Source organism: Carcharodon carcharias, chromosome 10, assembly GCF_017639515.1.
Source record: "Carcharodon carcharias isolate sCarCar2 chromosome 10, sCarCar2.pri, whole genome shotgun sequence".
Taxonomy (NCBI): Eukaryota; Metazoa; Chordata; class Chondrichthyes; order Lamniformes; family Lamnidae; genus Carcharodon; species Carcharodon carcharias.
In genome coordinates, this window is record NC_054476.1 from 113,783,320 (window position 1) to 113,806,672 (window position 23,353).

The following is a 23,353-nucleotide window of genomic DNA, read 5'->3' on the forward strand; positions in this document are numbered from 1 at the left end:
TGGAACAATTTAGAGACACAACTTATGCAAGTTCTGTGAGTGACTCCAGCTTCCCAAGCACGGGAAAACTTAAGGAAAGTCATAACAGCAGGATTTTCCATTTGAGGTTGGGACCCCAAGGTCTTAATGAAGTGTGAGTCCCGCACCACATCGCGAGCAGTAACCCAACAGCGATTTTTAAAGGATTGGCCAATTTGTAGCAACAGGGCATGCTCACTGTCCAATTAAGAAAGGTGGGTGGGATGTCAAGGCTGGAGGACCAATTGGAACCCACCCCACCCTCATGCATGAAAGGAGCTGCAGCCTGCTACTATACCTATTCTTTTATGGGATGTGGGTATCCCTAATTGCCCATGAGAGAGTGGTGGTATTGCAGGTAAGGGAGAGAGAGGCACTTTGAGGTGCCCTCAGCACTTTTAAACTATTTGAAATTAAAAATGGCCATAGCTGCCAGACCATAAGACCATAAGACCAGACCGCCATTGTGGAGGGAAAACCCCTCCACAGGGCAGTCTGTGACTGCAGTACGGGTAGGTATGGCTGCTCTAGGGGAAAGGGGGAATCTAAAGTGATCCTGGAGTACTGCCCAAACTAGATCTGGCACCAGGAGGCCACTAACAGGCATCAACCATACTCCCAACCATGAAAGGCCCCTACGCCGACTGGAAAATTCCAGTTGAACCTGAGATCAACAGTCTTAATTTTCCTTTTAATGTCTTAACAGGCTACCTGCTGCTTGTAAATTGGTAGCTGTTCCTTGCCAAACCTGATGTCCAGGAAAATGGGCAGGAGTCGGGACAGTGGAATCAGCATGTTTTGGGAAACTTTACACCTGTCCTCCTCCAACTTCACATCTATAACAAGGCCAAAATCCTGCCTCAAGCCTCTCCCCTTTTTGCACATAACATAAAATGACAGGAGAGGCAGGGCTTCATTATAATATTCAAATTATCTACAAATGGCATAATAACATCTTCTCTTCCAAATCATGCCTATACAAATGGATGTGTCGTGTTGCTAGGACGCAGTTTAATGGGTCGAGTAAGAAGATCGATTCAGCGCTTTTCAGGCTATGATTTATTGATGTGTCTGTGTGTGTCTGTCTGTGTCTGTCTATGTTGGTGTGTGTGTCTGTGTCGGTGTGTGTGTGTCTGTGTCTGTCTGTGTCATCACCCCCTCCACCACTCCCCAAGTTGGTGGAGTGGACAGATAAGTGACAGATGAAGTTTAGTGCAGAGAAGTGTGAGGTGATGCATCTTGTTGGTATATAATATGTGCTCAAATCTCTGGAGTGGGGCCTACATGATCTTCTGGCTGAGAGGTGAGAGTGCTACCAACTGAGCCACAGCTAGCAGTGTAACACTTCACCTTCAGCATTCAGGCTGGTCCTAAGGGCTGACCAAGTTAGAACTGGCCTGCTGGACTCGCCAATGACTCCCAATCTTCTTACAGAGACCAGCAGATCTCGAGTGCCTGAGTGTGGGCAGCAGCCAAGTTGCAAGCAAACCTGATCGCACCCTTGCTCAATGTCAGCCATGGGGGCCTCTCTTCAGCAGCTGCTGCCCTTGTTGGTTATTGTATTTAACACTCCTTTTCGCAAAGGACAGAGGGCATTTGTATTTGCCTATAGCATCACTCATTGCTTTATAGGGGCATGGTAGACTAGTGGTTACATTACTGGGCTGATGATCCAGAAAGCGTGAGTGGCAGCTTGAGAACTTCAATTCAGTTTGGAAAACTCCATTAATAATTAGCCAGTATCTGTAAAAGTGACTACGAAGCTGTTGGATTATTGTCACAAGAACCCAAATGATTCATCAATACCTTTAAGGGACTGATCCCTGCCATCTTTCCTTATAGTTTGGCTTTCATGTGACCTCAGTCCTACAACCTATAGTTGACTCTTTTCTGCTGTCTAAAGTGGGTTTAGCAAGTCACTTAACTGTATCAAATCTTAGGGTTCTAAGAAGAGGGCCCTCTATCATCTTCTTATCGTAAATGGTGATAGACCAATAAATGTTGGCCAAGCCAGCAACCTACAACCTGAGACTGAACAATAATAATTTTGAAGAATTCACTGCCTCATTTGGGAGCAGCATCTTCGAGGTCCTTTGCTCACTAATACCTCACCTGCTGCTTCTATAATCCTCTGTAGTCGTGATGGCTGTGTGTAAGCCTGGTATTAAAATTCTCTGCAAAGTTTACTTCAAAAAAGGGAAATTATGGGTGGAAGAATATGAACTGCAGTCCTGTCAGATGGTAATTAGGTTTACCAAGTCATTCCCTTTCAAATAGCTAAAAACTGTATTTTTGCCAACAGCTTTTTGAAGACTCTGATTTTAGTTGTCAAACTTTTACTGTTTATCTTTAACTAATGTCTGGGTTTGAAATTATATAGCTTTCACATTATACTTTGAAAAATGTCTCTTTACAGCAATGGGTTTGTTAAACATTGGGTATTGAGCAAAAAATAGTTTTGTGGTTAGTAGGGCACAGCCAGAGTGCCATACCATGGAGTGGGTAGGGCCGCAAACCCAAATTTGGCTGCTTAGGTACCCAGTGACAGTTGGGTACTTTCCAAATGGTGAGGGAGGTGGCATCATCTTGATACAAAAGCAAAATAATGCGGATGCTGAAAATCTGAAATTTAAAAAATGCTGGAAATACTCAGCAAGTTTGGCAACATATGTGGAGTTAAGGTTTCAGGCCAATGACCTTTCCTCAGAACTGGGAAGAGTTCGAACTGGAATAGGCATCACTCCCAATTGGTTTCTCACAGTTCCTACTGCTCAGTTGTTGAACTGCAAAAGCAGAGGCTGGGTTAACCATTTGTTGCCATGGTAGACTTAGACATGAGAGAAATATCACAGAATGCTTTCAGCACAGAAGGAGACAATTCAGCCCATTGTGTCCATGCTGGCTCTCCAAAGAAGCTCTTCACCTGGTCTCACTCCTCCAACCTTCTACTCAACTAAGCAATAAAAACTATTTCATTAAAGTATCAGGAACTTTAACATTAATGTCACTATAGCCATTTCGCTTTTATCGATTGAAAGTATGGCCAATACATTGTCAGTAATAATCTATTCCTAGATCACATCAATGACTACACTTCAAAGTACTTCACTGGCCATAAAGCACTTTGGGATGTACTGATGTTGTGAAGTGTGCAAATCATTGCAAATCTTTCTTTCCTGTTTTTCTTTTTCCTTTTAATACTTAATTCATCTTTCAGGAGTATTCATGGAGACTGTATTCACAGTGACACAACTATAAGTTTTTTTGGAACTTCAATATTTTTCAAGTACTTTTTGTGATGGTGTCAGCCTTGGTTCAGTGATTGTACTCTCATCTCTGAATCAGTAGGTTGTGGGTTCAGGACCCACTCCATGAAAGTTGAGCATAGAATCCAGACTGACACTTTAGCAGTACTGCGGAAGTGCTGCACTGTCAGAGGTGCCGTGCTTTAGATGAGACATTAAACCTTGCCCCTCATGCCCTCTCAGGTGGACAGTAAAGATCCCGTGGCACTATCTGAAGAAGAGCAGGAGAATTCTCCTTCGTCAACACCTACAATAGATTATCTGGTCATCATCCCTTGACTATTTGTGGGATCTTGCTAGGCATAATTTGGGTCACCGTGCTTTCTAATTTATTTCAGTGACTACGCTTCAAAAATACTTCATGGGCAATGAACGATGCTGGGATGTAGAAGGTGTTATCAGGATCAAAGTGCTACATTTTCCTTCATTAATAATACAGGCAAATGGAACACTTTACAACCCAATATTAAATATCCATCCTCCTTGCTTAGAAAAGTACTGCAATTTGGCCGTCAGGAAACTCCCCTGTTCTTACCACCTGCTATCAGACACACTAGAAGGAATTCCATGCAGTTAATTATTCCGTCTGGCCATATTATGAATGCACCTACGATGGCTATCAAATCCTGAAGTGAGACTTGAACCCAGAGCTTCTGACCCCAAGGTAGGGACAATACCACTGTACCACAAGATCGCTACCAAACATCCATCGCAAAGATAAAAAAAAAATTTGTATTTATATAGCGGCTGTTGGCGTCCAGCCACTTCTTTACATTTCTAGCCCCACTAAGAATCCTTTAAGAATTATGTGCTTATTTTAGTGTGTATGTTTGTAGTTGTATTACTATTAACAATAATGGCACTGACATGATCTACCAGCTCCACCATCTTAAACATGAGCAAACTGCAGCTGTGAGCTCCTTGGACACAAGCCCTCAGACCCGAGCCAGCTAGCTATACTGTGTTGCTCACTTAAGGTAGTCTGAATGGAGGAGTTTCACAGGGCAACAGGCACACTACAAAATCATTATTTTATTTATTTGTTCATGGGATGTGGGCATCGCTGGCTAGACCAGCATTTATTGCCCATCCCTAATTGCCATTGAGAAGGTGGTGGTGAACTGCCTTCTTGATCCGCTGCAGTCCTTGTGGTACAGCTATATATCCATAGTGCTGTTAGGGGGGAGGCGGAGTTCCAGGATTTTGAACCAGCGACTGTGAAGGAACGGCGATATATTTCCAAGTCAGGATGGTGAGTGACTTGGAGGGGAACTTGCATGGGTGGTGCTCCCATGCATGTGCTGCCCTTGTCCTTCTAGGTGGTAGAAGATGCAGGTTAGGAAGGTGTTGTCGAAGGAGCCTTGATGAGTTGCTGCTTATAGGTGGTACACACTGCTGCCACTGTGCATCGGTGGTGGAGGGATTGAATGTTGAAGATGGTAAATGGGGTGCCAATCATGTGGACTACTTTGCCCTGGATGGTGTCCAGCTTCTTGAGTGTTGTTAGAGCTGCACTCATCCAGGCAAATCAATTTTAAAACCGCTTAAAATATTTATAAACTACTGGTTGATCTCAAGTTGACTACAATTTTTAGCTGAAGTATTCATGGGATAATTGGAGCAGAGAGTGCAGGTGTGAATCACTCATTTTGTCCTTTTTATAGCTTTTTGATTTCATATTGTTATTTATACTTGGCAAGCAGGGAAGAGCTGGTTATTTTGCAATGGACTGAGAAGTTGCAAGAAACAGAAATGTTATACAACAGCACCACCAATGGCAGGAGTGTGCAATTACAGGGTGACTTGTTTACATAGGCAATTTGCATTATAAATATGGACACAGAAATTAATAGGGGCAAAATGTTGACACAAAGATCTAACAAAAGATGTGAAAAGAAAGCAAGATTTTGTAATTAGGGAATGTGCACAGATTTTGGTTGATTTGGATTCACCATTCATCTCTGATGCCTGGGTTTAAGCCCAAATAGGTTGGATGGAAATCTGCTGTCTCTGCTGGACGTAGGAGTCAAAATAAAATGAGTTGTAAGTGTCTCAAACTAATCATTTATTATTATAGATTAAATAATGCTCAGAATAAAAGTGGAAAATCAAATCACATGCAGCTTCCTTTGGGTTCAGGTGATACCAGAAACTTATGCCTGACAGCGTAAAACTGCCAATGATTTGACACAAATTGGCTAACTCAGTCTGAGAGAACATAAGGCTGGCTGATGGGGGAAATGGGAATGTTTTTAATACTGTAGTAAAGAGATATCCTGGACCTGGTTGTACTGACCTGAGAGCGTTTAATGTTGATACAGGATATAAGCAGAAATAAATCAAAATACTTTCAATTCCCTGTAGTTGGGCTATTTTCTATTTCCCATTAATGATTAAAGCAAGTATAATCAGTGGAAGAGAGTGTTTTTAAGAACCCTTATGCAGGTAATTATGTTTTATTATGTCTAAATTATTATATCTAAATTTTCATTTGTGCTGGATAGGAGAGCGTATGAATTCTTTTCAACAGGGATTAATAAAGCATATGTTTACACCCAAAAACACCTGTCACATGTGCTGTTCCTGTCACAAAGTGCAGCAAAAAAGAACTTGCATTTATATAGCACCTTTCACAACCTCCAGATGCTCCAAAATGGAATCCTTAAGAAATGTAGTGTTTGGTATAATGTAGGAAACAGGACAGCCAATTATTGCACAGCAAGTTCGCACGAACAGCAATGGGATAAATGACCAAATAATTTGTTTCAATGGCCTTGGAGAAATATTGACCAGACACCAGGGACAACTGCCATTCAAATAATGCCATAAAACCTGCAGGTGATGCCTCCATTTAACACCTTATCGAAAGACTGTGCCTGTGACAGTGCAGCACTCCCTGCAGTACTGCACTGAATTGTCAGTCTAGATTATGTGCTCAAATCTCTGGATTGGGACTCGAACTCACAGCCTTTTTGACTCAAAGACAAGAGTGTTATCCTTATTTAGAAGATATGGATCTTTGGGAAATTGTATATCAAAAGGCTGTGAGAATTAGGACCATACAATTTTAACTCTAACTTGTCTTTTCAGTACTATTCTGAACAGTTTCTCGGTCTCCGCCCAGTTTCTGACAGCGAAAAAAAGCTCTTATTTCGGCAATTTCTACATGCCCTAAACACACAAGTGCCCTTAGAAAATGAGGGGAAATATTTCTAAATCGGAAATCGTGAAGTTTTTATATGGTGTGGGCACTTTCTATGTGCTTTTTTTTAACCAAACGAAATTTGGTAACAAATTATTTTTAAATCTGAGTGAGTTTAAAACCAAATAGTTGCAATTCCGATCAGACCCCTGTAAAGAGTGGCGGTCGAATATTCGCAATTGGATTATTCGCAATTTCAAATTAAAGAAAGCACAATCGGGGGAGATTTTGAAAACATCCACACAGCTGTGCATAGATTATAGACTAATATCCAACTAATATCCTCTCCAGAACTGAATAAGGAGATACTCGTTCCCTTTAGATCTATTTACACAGAGGGATTTGGGGCTCATTTAAGAGTCGGTGGGACCCACCAAGCAGCCGAAACCCGTGTTGTTGAAGCGGTTTCCACGCTTTAGCGGAGAGACAACACCATTTTAAATAACGAGAAAGTGATAAGATTCCGCTGTGCACAACTTGTGCATGTGCCTCAGCTATAATTCGAGGAGGATGGGGGTTTCTGGTAGAAAAGACTGTTGGATCATTATTTTAGGGGGAGTGAGAGAGTGAAAGGAGCTGATGTGAATGCAAATTTGAGCGGAGTGTTTATCGGGACAGACACACGCTGTTTGTTTCTTTAAAGGAGGGGCTTGTACAGTTTTATCTCCACCCTCAGTGTGTGTCTCCGGGCCGGCTGATTCTCGCCTCAGTTACACTGGCACAGGCAGCCCTGTCTTTACAGCCGCTCTTTGGGAATATGTGTGTGGAGAAGGACACCTCGGATTGCCCGCTCTCAGGCTCCGTCTCCTCTGAGGAGATCCAGACCCTGAACGACATCGGCACCGCCGCCGATGCGCCATCCAGCCCGGCGGAGAAATTCCGGGCGCTGTACCGCTTGCGCCCTCACATCGCGGCGGGGGTGCTGAGCTTCGGCTATGTGGTGAATTACATGGACCGGTACACAGTGGCAGGTAAGAGAGAGATACCCTGGAACGGCGAAAGGGCAACATGTACACCTGTTCTTAAACAGGCAATGGATCTCTGATACATTGTATCAATAGCTAGTGTGTGTCTTTACAAACAAAATACTACACTATAGTGTGTAACCAGTGTGTGTCTTTACAAAAACACTGTAATAGTGTGTAACTAGTGTGTGTGTCTTTAGAATAGCTGGCGTATGTCTTTACAAAAACTCTGTATATTGGTGATATTGGATACTGTAAGGGGATGATTTCCACCCCCCCCCCCCCCAATTCGGTGCTCCAACTAGCCCCTGTGGTTCTGCTCATGTTTTTATTTGTCTGCTTTTTTTTTACTTGATGTGAGCTTCATGGAGATATTTCACTCTCTCCCCCGCCCTCCCCATGAGGAGAGCTGGATCACAGGATCACTCCCTCACTTCACGTTGATCTATGGATCTTGTGAAACGTGATACTTAAGGGGAGCAGTCACAGGACAGGTGACCAGAGGCAGTGCCAGTCCAAGGAGTTACTTGTTCATGCTGCCAATCCCCACCTGAACAAGTGAGAGGGACTCAGTCCCAGGTTGTAGCGGACTTTGATACAAAGACCCTTCAAGCCACCACACATGTTTAGCTGGCCTATAAATGTTCCATTGGAACCGGTTTCAGTTCTTGTCTGGTCTCAGGTTCTCTAAAACCACCAGTTTAGGAGGCATTTCCTATGAGACCCTCAATTTTCAGCATCCAGTTAACATCAACCACCCACCCTCCAAACCCCAGGTAGTAAAAATGGGACAGACTTCAACGTGTCTGAGTACAGTATTAATTCACAATCAATTAACTTGCTACAAGCAGGTGCTGGTTATAAAGGAGAGTGAATATTATGGCCTGGCCAATGAATGCTAAGTACTTTGCTCCTGTCAATTCTGTTTCCAATCATTAATTTTCGGTGTGTTCTTATTTACATACAGCTCCGAGGAGCCCAACAGGTGATCCATAAAGCTAATGGGCTTTTTGTTGTCATTCAGTGTATACATTTATATAATAAAATCTTCAGCCTTCAGCCTAGAAAGGGAAAAGTGCTAGTGATTGATATTTAGGAGTGTTGGGTCCTCAGGGCCAACATTGACCAGTGGATAAATTATAAATGGATTCCCCCATCTTAATATCATTCCAATTCATTATAGACACTGAAATGTGTATACTTTGTATATAATATATTTTATAGATACAAAATAAACAGGGACCCTTGAGAAGTAATTTAAATATACTACCATCACTAGCTGTAAACTACCATCCTTCACTAGAAACTAGCATCATTATGTGTAAAGACAGCATATTGTTTCTATTCCCTGTTAGTTATTTCACCTGAGCTACCCCATATGGGAGGTTCTTGTGGTGCAGTGGGTGGCGTCCCTGCCTCTGAACCAGAAGTTCCAGGTTTGAGTCCTACCCCAGGACTTGTTGGCCAAGGAGGGTGTGTTCATAACATGTTCATAACCAAACAGATTGAGTATCAATCTGCAAATCCTTCCAACACACACCAATGGCAGGCGGTAAGAATAGGAGAGATTCCCAGTCAGCTGGAAAGAAAATGGAGCCTCTTCTATCACTGTCCATAGCTCCAGACTACAACATGCATGTAAAAGTCTATGTTGCCACTGCAGCTTGGATGTCCTAGGTGAACTGTAACACATCATGCCACTATCTCTGTGCCCTTATTCCAGGATGTACTGAGTTTTAAGTGCATGTAAAGACATCTTTGTTTATAACTAGTGACAATCCTTCCCAATCTTAATAAGTTAATGAGCTACGTTAATAAATTAATAGGTTCAGACCCAGATGAGAAGTCCACCCATTTACAGGGACAATATAACTCTCCCAGACACTACATTGCTCAGAATTTGCTGCCAAATTAACAGCAAGTTTCATGGGAACACTATTATTAATGTGTAAATCATCCAACAGCTTGTGGTGAGGAAGAGATACCTTGGCAATCGAAAACCAGTGCAAGTTGCTGAAGAAGTTGTGTTAGCCTCGTGAATGCAGCAGCTCGCCCTCAACCTCCTTGAGTCACATAAATTGTTGAATTTGCACATTGATTGGCATTGAGCTTGCCTCAGAAAGTTAGGGCTGGTGTTTACAGCTTAAGTACCTTTATAATAAGGAGCTTTATCTTCCTGCAATCTCACTCGCCCTCCCTGGCCCAGAAAGAGAACAATTGAAACTCTCAAGGGTCATTCCTGCTGGTTGAAAATTGTTCCTAATGATTTTTAAAAGAATAATTCCTTTTCTTTTCTGCATCATCTATCTTTTCTTTCACTCTCTTTATTTCCCTTTCTGTAGCTGATTGCACTCCAATTCACTCTCGTTTCTTCCCTGTCATTCCCCTGTTTCTTTCTCTATTGTTAAATCTCTTTGGTTAAGGAAATAGACTCTTGGTCCTGTTGTTCAGTAAGGTTCCAGATTCCCTCTTAACTCTCTCACTGTGATATTATCAGCTCACACTCCCAGTGACTTGCAGAGCAAAACGTTTTTGAACTGAAGGTTGAAGAATAAAGTCTAGCTAATGGGGTGCCACATCATGAGATGATCTGCTGTGACAGAATCCAAGTCCATACCTTGTTTTTACTGTGCTTCTTGCATTATGGTCTTTTTAAAAAAACTGGCATAGACATTTTTGGCAGGCACAGATTAGCGGGTGTACGATGGGTCTGTATATTGAATCGATTCAGTGCTGACACTGTCTCTACAGTAACCAAATCTATTTGAACAAGTTGAAGGATTCTGCTTCTTTCAGGCTGCCTCAATGATCTGAAAGAAAAACTGAAATACATTGTGAATATACAATGGCATTAGACCCAGGGTCGTATGTCCTGCACATGTAAAGGTACTAAAGTGTGAGATATCTGAAGCATTGTTCAAGCGATTAAACCACAAGCAAAATGTATCATAAAATTCCCAGCTTAAATCGGTCAAATTGATTATCCTGTCTAAAAAATCATCACCATCATCTTTAAAGGGATGCTGCAATGGGGAATTGCTCTGCAAAGATGATTAAATTAGATTTTTTTTGATTGGGGGTGTGAGAGGTAGGTAGGGGTGAAAAATATTATTCATTGAATTCAAATGATTCTTAGTTGATTTTTTTTTGACAGAAGTTCATAGATGTAAATGCATCCATGCCCCAAACTGCCTGAAAAGACCTGTTTTAATTTATTTTGCCAAGCATTGCAGTTACAGGCTCTTAAGGTGGCTGCATAATGTTTAATGCGCTCACGGTGTTCACACAATTGTATATTTTACAGCTGGGGAGGGAGTTAATTGTATATTTCACAGGTGGGGAAAGGGGTTATATTATATATTTCATAGGTGAGGAGGGGGTTAAATTGTATGTATCATATGTGGGGAAAGGGGGGTAATTGTATATTTCACAGGTGGGGAGGGGTAATTGTATATTTTGAAGGTGGGGAGGGGGTTAATTATATATTTTGCAGGTGGGGAAAGGAGTAATTATATATATTTTGCAGGTGGGGAGAGGGGTTAATTATGTTTTCCCTCTCTCTCTCCAATGCTCAATTTAGCTAAAGTCAGTTTGATCTGAAACAATGTCATATTACAATACCAGTGCAGTTGAAATACCAACTCTTCGCATCAATGGATCGATTGTAAAGGACAGGCAGCGTCGAGCACTCAATTATTCGAGTCTGAAAGCAGACCAGCTGGACACAGAACATGGTCATAATTCTTTGTCTTTTTAAGCTAAATGATATATGGAGCCACTGTTCAGCATACCTGTGAAGAATGTCATTGCAGGGCCAATAATCACTGATAGTAATCAGGCTGGTGAGTGTTTGAGAGACACTGTTTGTGCATCTCTGTGAGTGAGATTGCATGTGTGAGTTTGTGTGTATTCCTGACAGTTGCAGTGTGAGCATTTACAAATGAAGGAGAAGAAGATGTGGATTTCTTTTTTGTTGTTATTCACTGGCTGCAGGCAAATGAGTTTTTCGACATTTTCCCCCTTCCATTTAATTGAAAGTTGCTTGAGGTAATCACGATTTGTGGCTGTGCCACTTAGTTAATAGAAAGCCCTGTATGGAACCAAGCTGTACATCAGCAAGAGCTCAACTTGATGTTTGATTCATGATGAATGAGCCGACATTGTTTGGAGTGAGTGACTGGTGTGCTACAAATGGGGTCAGTCCCCAGGCCAAGGAAAGGAAAAATCAGCCACTTCTCTCTGATGTGATCATTGGGTGGCAGGGCAGAAATGGGCTGTCAGGTTTCACTCATGAAAAATAGTCACTTGGGTTGGGCTTTGGGGGAACACAGTCTTGGAGGTGAAAGGATAAAATTGGAAGAGAAGTAATGAGAAATCATTAATCAAAATGATGATTAACTGGTGATAGCATGACCCCCTACCACTGATCTGTTAGTTGTTCCTTCATTTTGAATCAATCGCTTACATTTAGACATTAAAATTAATATTAAGCAGGTGATCAATAAGCAGATTTGGGAAATAAAGTCCAAACTAAGGTGTCAGCATTTCCCTGTCAACTGAACACATCTTGCTACAATATGTGATATTCCTGTTGTTGTCTTTTCTCTCTGCTCTCTGGATGATGCCAGGCATGTAGACTGGACTGTGGCGTCAGTAAGTGAGCTGACAATGGGACTGTGAAAGGAATGAGTAATTTCAAAAACAGTTCCTGCACTCCAGCCATACAGTACTCGTGTGGCCCTCGCACTGAATTGTTTCGTGCAAGTGTGAGGAAGTAGGTTATTGGTGAGAGAAAATGGAATTGTTGCTAAAGACTAACCTGTTACTCATGGAAAAAAGAGTGAAATAGATAGTTTATGTGGCAGACGTGGCTCAGTAGGGAGCACACTCATCTCTGAGTTAGAAAATTGTGGGCTCCCATTCTACCACTGAGGGAGTGCTGCACTGCTAGAGGTGCCATCTTTCATATGAGATGTTATCCTTGGTGTCCTGGCTAATATTTATCCCGTAATCAACATCACCAAAACAGATAATTTGGTCATAATTGCATTGCTGTTTGTGGGAGTTTGCTGAGCCCAGATTTGCTGCTGCGTTTCCTGCATTACAAATGACTACATTTCAGAAGTACTTCTGCTTTGCCTCTTTCATGCCCTCCATATCATACACAGTGCTCTAATGGAGAGAGAAGTCAATGAAACCTGTTTCTAGGACTCTGTCTGCAATTGCTCACTAGGACATGTGTACGAGCCATGGGGTAACACTAATACAATTCAAGACTACTTAGTCTTCATTCATTGCCTTCTTTGCAAAACCGTGGCACAGATTATCCTAGCAGAGCATCAGGACAATGAACCAATGTGGCAGCAGCCTAGGTCAGAATGGGAAGTATAAACCACTGTGTATTTTGAAAAGTCATCCAACTGGCATGAGGTGCGCAAGGCGGTGCTTCTGATTTAAATGCATCTTATGAGTTTGGGAATAATTTTACTCCCATTCTCAGCCACACCAAACATCTCTGCAACAACCAACTTAGATACTTGAGTGATCTGTCTATAGATAGATGCTATGGCTAGTGTTACAAGCAGATGATTTGTATATGTAACTGGCTCAACACCCTATCTCTGTATATAGATGTTCCTGACCACTAAAATAAAAGCAGAATACTGCAGGTGCTGGAAATCTGAAATAAAAACAGAAAATGCTGGAAAAACTCAGGCCTGACAGCAGCTGTGGAGACAGAAACAGAGTTAATGTTTTGAGTTGAATAAGATCCTTCTTCAGGACTGTTCTTGGCGCACCTTTTAGTTAGTACACACTGCTGCCACTGTGCACTAGGGTATGAAGGTATACAGAGGAGAGAGAGCACTACAGCACTGTTTAGTTTTAATCTTTGAGTTTAGCAGAGAGAGATGCCTGGTCAAAGTCCCGGGCACAAAACTGCCCATAACCTAACCTTAAGAAGGAGCAATCTCGGAATGAGAGGTCAGAAGAACACCAGTGGTGATGTTAAACCTGCACCGTGGTGGGTGTTTGAGCCAGCTTATAATGCAAGTTGAAATTCAGAGCTTGCCTGAGCTGTGTGGGGTCTGGACTGAAGAATATAGTACCTTCCCAATCCAATACCGTATTCAAAGCAAATCCCAGGATATCTTATCTCCTTGGAGCAACATAAACGAGAATATTTTACTTGTGCATAAAAACTTATGTATTCAGCAAAGAACTAAATAGTGTCTGTGATGTTTGAAGAGGCAACACCATGTTCAGCGTCATCCCCATCAAAGTTAATTTAACAAATCATTTTCTTCTTAATTCATTCTCATAATGCAGCATTAGCTGGCACGAATGCCAATTATTGCCTATTCCAGGCTGCCCTGAGAGGATCATTGGAACAGTTTGATACAACTGTGCAGCTTATTAGGGGCACTTTAGAGGGCAGTTAAGAGTCAACCGTCCCCTAAAGAGTACCAGTGAACCAAATGGGTTTTTCCAACAAACTTCATGTTCGCTTTTACTGAAATAAGCTTATTTGCAACTGAATTAAAATTCTCAAGCTGTCACGGTGGTATATGAATGTGTGTTCTCCGTGATTAATAGTCCAGTTTCATAATATCTACATGACTGCATCTCCTAACAATGTTTGATTGCAGCTCAAGATAGAACAAAATCAATTAAACTTTTTTCCCCACAGCAAGAGGCTTTCAAACAATCATCCCCAATGCTAAAACAAGAATATTACTGCATCAGAATTGCATTTTCTTCTATTATTTGAAACGACAATGTGAAACAACTAAATTATTGTCAAATGTACCTTTATCAGTCGATCTTAAGGATTCCCTGTGTGATGTATCATTACCCCAGTGGGATCCAGGCAGGCTGTTCTGCTATCATTGACTACATTGTGTGGCCCTAAGACTTTGGGTAGTTTGGACATTGTCTGGTGCACTTCTGATTTGTTCTACTTCAATTGTTGTAAAGTGAATTCACACTTTTCACAATTAACCCACCTAACTGACTGCTTAAAAAAATACTTGTTTGTGAAGCAGTCCAGAATGACTCTCTCCACCTGAGCTCTGGTAATTTTTTCTGTTGCATCTGATGTGACGAGCAGTAAAAATAGCTGGAATGTGTAAGCACACAGGGTGCAAAGATCTTTAGTTTTACAGCTTGTTACTGTCAGGTTGTTTCATGTATTTTGGGGGGTTGAATTTGTAGACTCACTAAGGTGAGGAATTAAACACGTCTATTTTGGGCACCTGCCTGTAGTGTGGAGATTTGCCAGGACAATGACAGTAGGAGCTAGGGATAAAATAAAGCTCCTGCTATACAGTCTCAACAATGTGCCCCTTAATCTCAACTCAGTATAGCACCTCCTACTGTAGAAGTGTGAATTTCCACAAGGCACCTTTTATTGTGTCACTTTTGTACTTCATAGTTCACCTGTTTATGTCTTAAGGAAGCATGACATTTCCTCCTCTTCTTAATGTTGGGAGACAGTGTTGTTGTGCTGGTCTACTCTGCCAGTCAATATCGTGGGGAAGATAGGAACAGCAGCAGGCCATTCAGGATCCATTCAATTGGGTCACCATTTATTTGCATGGGGAGGAGGGGTGCTGTGATGATGGACATGTCAGGTGACCAATGGTGGGAGCATGGGGGCGGGGCAGTTGGCTGCAGAAGGTCATGTGATGACACCTGCAGGGATATGTTTAATCAGATTTGGCTATTGTGGATATAATACACCTAATTGGTACTCTGAACATTATCCATTAGATTTAAATGTAACCATTGCCAACAGCTGGTAATGGGAAAAAAAATTCTCCATTTCAGCTTCTTCCTCAGTTGTTATTTTTAAAGTGTTTGCATTTACACATGAGCCAATGGAATAGACTATTGCCAGATCATTAAAGATACTGTTTTCAAGGCTGAATAGGGAACTGGTTGGTCCCTATACCCGAATAAATTATGCAAATTAGGCAGTTTGTCCCATGATTTCAACTCCTAAATGGAAGAAACATGTCCATTTCCAATGCTTACTAATGACGTACATCATAGGCATTCAGTCCTCACTCATTACAGTGAATTTTAACTTGCAAGAGCATGTGGGGTTGGCAGCGAATGGGTGGGGGATGGGAGGGGAGGTTAAAAGCGCTAAAATTGACAGTGGAAGGTAGCTGGCATATTCTCTGCTGTGTCCAGAAGAGCCTGGGGTGTCCTGTGGCCCTTGACCAAGTCCTCCACTGCTGTCCCTGTATCCAAAACATACTCCTGCTCACTGGTGATGTGTAAGTCACCAGGTGAAAACCCAATTTGCTCTTACTAGTCCCACTAAAGTGTGAGTATCTGAGGTGTGACATGGTCTGCATTTGTCCTCTGGTGTTGCACCCTGAGAGAAGATGATCTCTTCCGAGGAGTCATCAATATCCTTCTGCACCCCTGTAATAATTATTGTTTTATTTAGTGTAAAATGTACCTTTAAGAATAATACTTGTTAGGCAAGATCACATGATCTGTAGTAACCAATAAGAGAGTAGTGCGGGCTACTTCAGCAGTCAGTGTAGAGTTAGAGTTGGAGTTGAAATTTGCTGCTGAGTATGTTGTAAATAAATTTAATGTTTCCACCCAAGAAGGGTCTGCAGATCAATTCTATATTGTTAATAGCACAACTTGGCCACACTACAACAAACTGGTGATGAGGATAAAACAGAAGAAATCAAGTTTAAAAGAAATCGGCACCGAACCTCGCTCAGTGATTAAGTAGCAAGCTCTGTTAGAATTGAAGAAGTTATCCCCTCTCAAGATGCCACAATTTGGTAGAATTGATCCTTTTGAGCCAGCCACAGATGATGGTTTCGGCACATAGGATGTCTCACATTCTTTTTTCAAGTGAACAAGATTACAAGGGAAGAGAAGAGGTGATCAATCCTCATTGAGTACTTGTGGGAGCAAAACCTATGGCTTGATTCAAAGTTTGATGGCACCCAGTGCCCCAGTTTCAAAGAACCTTGATGAATTGGTGGACTTTGTGCAGGGTCATTTTCAACCCAAGCCCTCAGTCACGATGCAGAGGTTCAGGTTTAATTCACAAAACAGAGCCCCAGGTGAGACAATTGCATGCTACATGGCAAATTTAAAGCAGCGAACAGAATATTGAGTTTGGTACAACTCTGAACGACATGCTCAGAAATTGTTTTAGTGTGTGGGGTGAAAGAGGCCTCTATTCAGAAAAGATTATTGTCCGAAGTGAATCTGGATTTCAAGAAGGCACTAGAGAAAGCACTGGCCATGGAAAGCACAGAAAGAGATTCAAAATCAATACAAGGTGCACAAAATGGCTCAGTGCTCCACATCAGGTGGGAAACCTCAACCGAAAGAGGTGCGACAAAGCGAGACTCCACCAAGAAGCGGGAAACAGCCCCCGTTAGTTGAAGAATAAAGAAAAATAACTTAGCTGCGAAATTGATGAATAATTTTGATAGAGATGGAAACAATCAGGCTTTTAGCGATTGGCTGATTAACCAAATCAAATGCTATTATTGTCACAGAAATGGACTTATGATGAGGCAGTGCCAGGAAAGATTCAAGAAGACTTGTAAACAAAACAAGAAGCCCAATAAAATCTACAATGTAGAAGAGCCTGAAACAACAAATTCAGACATTTACCTCGTTGTTTAATCTGAAAGTTGGAAAGACAGAACCAATATTTGTCACAGTGAAAGTAAATGGCAAACCTGTTAGAATGGAAGTGGACACGGGAGCTTCCACTAGAGTAATTGGGGAACATACCTTCGGATATTTGAATAATGGTGAACATTGATTAAGCTTAGAAGAAACAGCCACCAAGCTAAAAATGTAAAACAAAAATAGAAATACCTGGAAAAACTCAGCAGGTCTGGCAGCATCGGTGGAGAAGAGCAAAGTTGATGTTTTGAGTCCACATGACCCTTCAACAGAAAAATGTATATGGGTGATGACATTCAGGTAAAAGGCATAAGCAAAGTAACTGTCCATTATGGAAGCTAATCGGCAAAGCTACCCTTGATGGTGGTAGCAAGTGAAGGGCCAAGCCTCCAGAGGTCAAATTGTTAAAAAAGATTTAAGTTAGAATGGTCTGAAATTTTCCAGTTGAGAGCAAGTGGGCTACCAGAGCTACTTAGAAAGTACACCACAGTCTTTAGGGATGAACTGGGGAAAATCCAGGGCCTGCAGGCCAAGATTCATGTGGGTCCGGAAGCAACCCCTCGCTACATGACGGTGAGACTGGTGCCATATGCCGTATGAGAAAAAGTCAACATTGAACTGTGCAGACTAGAGAAACTGTTCAATTCTCAGAATGGGCAGCACCCATAGTTCCAGTCCTTAAACCCAACCAAAGCGTCCCAATTTGTGGAGACTACAAATTGACGGTTAGTAAAATAACTAATACAGACAGGCACCCCATTCCTAAAATCGAAGGCCTGTATGCTAAACTGGCAGGAGGCACAACGTACACGGAGCTCAACATGAGTCAGGTTTATCACTAGAGTTGGATAATGCCTCCCTGGAATTTGTCACAATTAATACCCACAAAGGGTTGTGCCAATATACACGATTGCCTTTCGGTGTCTCCTCCGCTTGTGCCATCTTTCAGAGAACAATGGAAAGCTCACTGCAGGGACTGCCTCAGGTTGTAGCTTATTTAGATGCTGTATTGGTGACAGGGTTCACTGAAAAAGAGCATTTGTCAAACTTAGAAATCTTAAAATGTTTCTTGCAATCTGGAGTGCGTTTCAAAAATGAAAAGTGCACATTCCAAGTGAGGGAGGTAATCTGTTTGGGTCACTGGGTAGATTCACAGGGCTTCCACCTGGTTGAGAAGAAAATGAGAGCCATAAGAGAGGCACCTGAGCCAAAGAACGCCTCAGAGCTCAAATCATTCCGAGGAATAATCAACTATTATGGGCGGTTCTTACCCAATTTGTCTACAGGGCTGGCTCCCCCTGCATTCTCTACTGAAAAAGAACCAACCTTGGTCTTGGGAGGCGCCCCAGAAAGAAACTTTCATAAAAGTGAAACAATTTTTGCACTCGTCCAATCTATTAGTGCATTACAGCTAGACGGAAGAACTGGTGCTGACATATGACACATCTCCTGATGGAGTGGGAGCAGTGCTCTCTCATCAAATGGACGACGGCAAGGAATGGTTACATATCAAGAACGCTCACCACAGCGGAAAAGGGATACTCACGGATAGAAAAGGAAGGCCTGTCCATCATCTTTGGTGTCAAGAAATTTCACGAGTATGTACATGGTCGACATTTTACAATCGTTTCAGACCATAAACCATTGTTAGGATTGTTTAGTGAGGACAAGGCTATACCACCCATAGCCTCGGCAAGAATACAACGATGGTATTCAATTCTGTCAGCATACAAATACATTTTTGTACATAGGCCTGGCAATCAAATTGAAAATGCCAATGCCCTTCTTTGTTTGCCTTTACGAGAAAATGATGAGCATGTCCCAGCTCCAGGAACTTGATTTATTGTTAAATTTCTTGGATTCCTTGGTGGTATGTGCTCAACAGATCAGAGACTGGACAAGTCGATTTCCAGTCCTGTCTCCGGTATGGGCACAAGCGCTACATGGTTGGTCAGAGGAGCCCGTATCTGAAAAAATGAAACCGTACTTCAACAGAAGACATGAAATAACCAGCCAGGATGGCATCTTATGTGGGGAGCAAGTGACAGTTCCTCCAAAGGGAAGGGAGCCACTTTTAATTGAACTACACAGTGCCCATCCAGGAATTTCTCAAATGAAGACCATAGCACACAGCTGTAAATAGTTACCTGGATGGATAGTGAAATAGAGAGTTTGGTAAAGCACTGTGTGTAATGTCAACATTTGTAACAGTTGCCAGTGACAGCTCCATTACACTTAAGGGAGTGGCCAGGTAGACCCTGGATGCGGTTACACATTGTTCCCAGGAAAGGTACGATGTAGTCAATGTTTCTGCTCATTGTCGATACCCATTCAAAATGGTTGGATGTACATGAGGTGAAGTCACCAACATCGGCCGCTACAATTGAGAAACTACGTCAGAGTTTTGCCATTCACGGATTACCAGAAGTAGTCGTTTCCGATAACAGCACAGCATTTACGAGTGCTGAGTTTCAACGCTTTATCAGACTCATGTGAAAACTGCACTGTACCACCCTTCCTCAAATGGACTGGCCAAAAGGGCGGTTCAAACATTCAAGGCAGGCATGAAAAAACTAACAGGCAATTCCTTGGCAACCAAGCTAGCACACTTCCTTTTCTTTACAGGACTATCCCTCACACAACAACAGGTTGTAGGCTTCAGAAGGCAGAGTCGGGTGGTGCGGGTGGGGAGCTGGTGGCCGTGGTTGGCATGATTCACTCATTGGGATGTAGGTGAATGTGTCACCTTACTTACCTTCTAGACCTGTTTTTGGGATTGGATCCACGAGTGTGACACCACACTCCTGCTACCTCCAGCCACACCATCTTGGTTTCACTTGCAGGGCTTCTTCTTCCTGTCAGCAGGAAGCAGTATCTCCCTGCAGGCCCTTACGGCTCTCGGTGTCACAGCCAGGAGAGGCGTCACTAAAATGAGGTGCAGCTGTTGAACGTGTACACTCCATTCTGAAAAGGCCACTCCCACTGACAGACATGCTGCTTGCTTTCCAGTTTCATGCTCAGCAACGCACACCTCCCCTCCCCCTTCCAATTCCAGTTGACCACCAGTCTAATTCACCGTGTCATCTGTGGCTAATCTAGTAGCCCTCCCCCCTCGGAGTCACAATGTTGTGGGTTCATGTCCCACACACAGGATTTGAGTGCATAATCTAGGCTGACACTCCAATGCAGCACTGAGGGAGTCCTGTACTGTCGGAGGTGCCACTGCCCGCAAGAAACATTAAATCAAGAACCCATCCATTTTCATGTGAAAGTAAAATGTCCTATGGCATTATTTCAGGAGCAGGGGAGTTCTCCTCTGTGACTGGCTAATATTTTTCCCTCAATCAACATTGTTAAATCCGATGATCTGGTTACTTATCTCGTTAGAGCTTGTGGGATCTTGGCAATGTGCAAGTCAGTTCCTTCATTTCTTACATTACAACAGTGAGCATTCTTCAAAAGTGTTTTCATTTTCAGTAGCCAGATATTGTACTGCATAAATGAATTGTAAATTACAACAATAAGTGCAAATGGACTGACTATCCTAGGCAGCATGCAAACTCTCATCAATTGTCTTTTGTTAGAGCACATTACCAGGTAATGAAGGTGTGTCAATATACTATGGGCAGAATTTTCCCCCAGCTGGGGGGGAAGTTCAAGAGTGGGCGCGTGGAGGTGTACCTCCAATTGGCGCCGCTGATGGGGGGCGTGCTGCCATTTTACGTGTGTGGGCCAATTAAGACCCACCCAGCGTGACGTCCGCAAGGAAGCTGTGCGGGCGGGAGGGGGTTCCTCTGAGCCAAGCATGCACTCTTTCGCACATGCGCATGAAAGAGCATATTCAACTCCCTGTGGCCTCAGGGAGATCAGCTACAGATTAAAAAATATTGAAAACAGAAAAATTTCCCTGACATGTCCCCTCAATTGACACTGTCACATGAGTTGGGACATGTCCATCATTTTCAGTTTCACTTTTATTAAAAATTTAAAAACCTGCATGAAACCTCAGCCTGCCCATGGTTGAGGTTTGATGCCTTTTCTAATGCCTGCCAGGACTCCCGGCCTGCCCACCAACCTTAAGGTTGGATGGGTAGGTCCACTTAATACATTAATTACTTTGTCAATGGCCTCAATAGGCCATTGACAGGTCGGCGGGCACACAGCTGATTCGGCTGAGCCCCTGCCGACCTGAAAATTGAAATGGGGTGAGGTGACATCCAGAGTTCTGCTCAACGTCACCCAGCGTCATTTTACGCATCGGCGAGTGGGCCCCTCCTCCACTCACCGACCGGAAAATCCTGGCCTATGTGTTTAAAACAGGAGCTAATTTACCTGCCAATAATTGAAGTCAACATTTTCGTGTTATCCAACACAATGTATACACAGATGATGTCAATGATCATGTAGTGTCCTGTGCAGCTGCAGGAACCTAGCTGCTCTCCACTTCTCTCCTCAGGCTGGGTGTTGCCCATCACTGAGCTTCCCAGATGCTACTTTTGGGGTTTCCCTGTCCCTGTTCCACCCGTGCCTGACTGCTGATTAATAAGCATGGCCAGCACTATCTTGCTGCTCCTCCCAAGAGCTGAGCAGGGTTTGTCTGAGAGTGTGTCAGGCAGCCTCTGCAACAACCCCACCAAACCTTCCATCCCGTTCCTTTCAGCTATTCAATTCAAACAAAGCTGAAGGGAAACCTTAAACAAAAGGACCACACGTGGCCAAGATTTTTATGGTAAGTCTCTTAATTGGTAGTTTTACTGGAATCCTATGATCATAGCTTTCCTGTTTTTGATATTAGGGGATTCCAATCCCTCTAATTTTCAGTGAGCCATTTACTGACTGGAAACAGAGCAGCCCTTTCGTTCCCAGTACCTATGTTGATTCTGTTCAACTGCACAGATATACACACGGTGAGACTTCAAGAATTCCAACAGCACCTTCCATGAGCCCAGGAAAGCCCAAAACGCTTTACAGTGAAAGAAATGCTTGTGGAGTGTAGTCAGTGTTGTAATGTACAGAAATGTGAGATGATCAATTGGGCCAGTTTATGTCAGTCAGTGTAAAGGCTAGTCTCTGCATCTACCTGCTTGACCATCTCTTCCTTGCGATCTGAAGGAAATTGCTGATGAGCAGCCCAGTCAGTTGTTATGAGTCTGTGAGATCAGTAAAACCCAATGGCCAAGCTTCCTGGATGATGTTTGAACGCTTTACACCGTTGAGTGGTGAAGGCTCCATAGCTGACTCCAATGCACTTCTGCCAGTGTAAGTTCTCCTGATTTCGGACTTGAGTCGGTCCCCTCAGAGGTGGGTTTACACTGAGATGAGCCAAAGAGAGTGCATTACACACAGCCACAGGATTTGTTGGTGTGTCCACCTCCTGCCAGTTCCAGCTGTGGCTCAAATGGTATCACTCTTCTCCCTCATTCCCAGAGTCATGCATTCAAGCCCCACCCTAGAGACTTGAGAACATAATCTAGGCTGACACTCAGTGTAGTATCGAGGGAATGCTGAACTGTCAGAGGTTCAGTTTTTTTAATGAGACAATCTGGGAAGGCCCCTGTCTGCTCTGTAAGATGGATGGAAAAGGTCCCACGTCACTATTTGAGGCAGAGCAAGGGAGGTCTCCCAATGTTCTGACCAACATTTATCTCTAAACTAACATTTCTAAAAACAGGATGCCTAGTCATTTATCTTGTTGCAGTTTGTGGTGTGTGTAACTTGCCTTTGTGTTTCCTAGCCTACAATAATGACTACACTTCAAAGCACAATGTGATGTCCTAAGGTTGTGAGAGGTGCTATAAAAATGTCATTTATTTCTTATCCCGTATCAGTACATGCAGTAGGAGCTACTCTTTAACTACTCGCATCTTTCCTTGATCCAGTTTATGTGACAGTGCCAAGATTTTCTCTTGGGCAAAATCACTGACTCAAACTGTGTTTACTGCATGGCACATTGAGTTAGGTCAGTCCTTTCATTCCTTGGATTTAAGTTAGTATCATTCCAATGTGATAAAAGTCTTAGCTCACCTGGGGCCCTATAGGAGATGGCATTGAGCAGTCTCCATACAGAGATGGTTTAATAACATTTGGTGCCCCTTCACACTCTTTACAGATCCCACCACCAACGCTCCCCACCCCCACCAATTTGTTAAGCCACAAACATATTCAAACATATGAAAAACTAAGCC

At 42.7% G+C, this 23,353-nt stretch overlaps 1 protein-coding gene across 2 annotated transcripts in view; it reads left to right on the forward strand.

The window, feature by feature from the left end:
• Window positions 1-7,190: 7,190 nt before the first annotated feature.
• The window catches only part of LOC121283140 (protein spinster homolog 2-like), a 113,057-nt gene continuing 96,894 nt past the window's right edge, over window positions 7,191-23,353 (forward strand). Inside the window, exon 1 of one of the 2 annotated variants that reach the window (XM_041197295.1) lies at window positions 7,191-7,496. In XM_041197295.1, the coding sequence (XP_041053229.1) occupies window positions 7,283-7,496 (214 nt within the window). In that variant the 5' untranslated portion in view covers window positions 7,191-7,282. The remainder of the gene's footprint in view (window positions 7,497-23,353) is intronic. The other variant, XM_041197294.1, reaches the window with a different exon arrangement.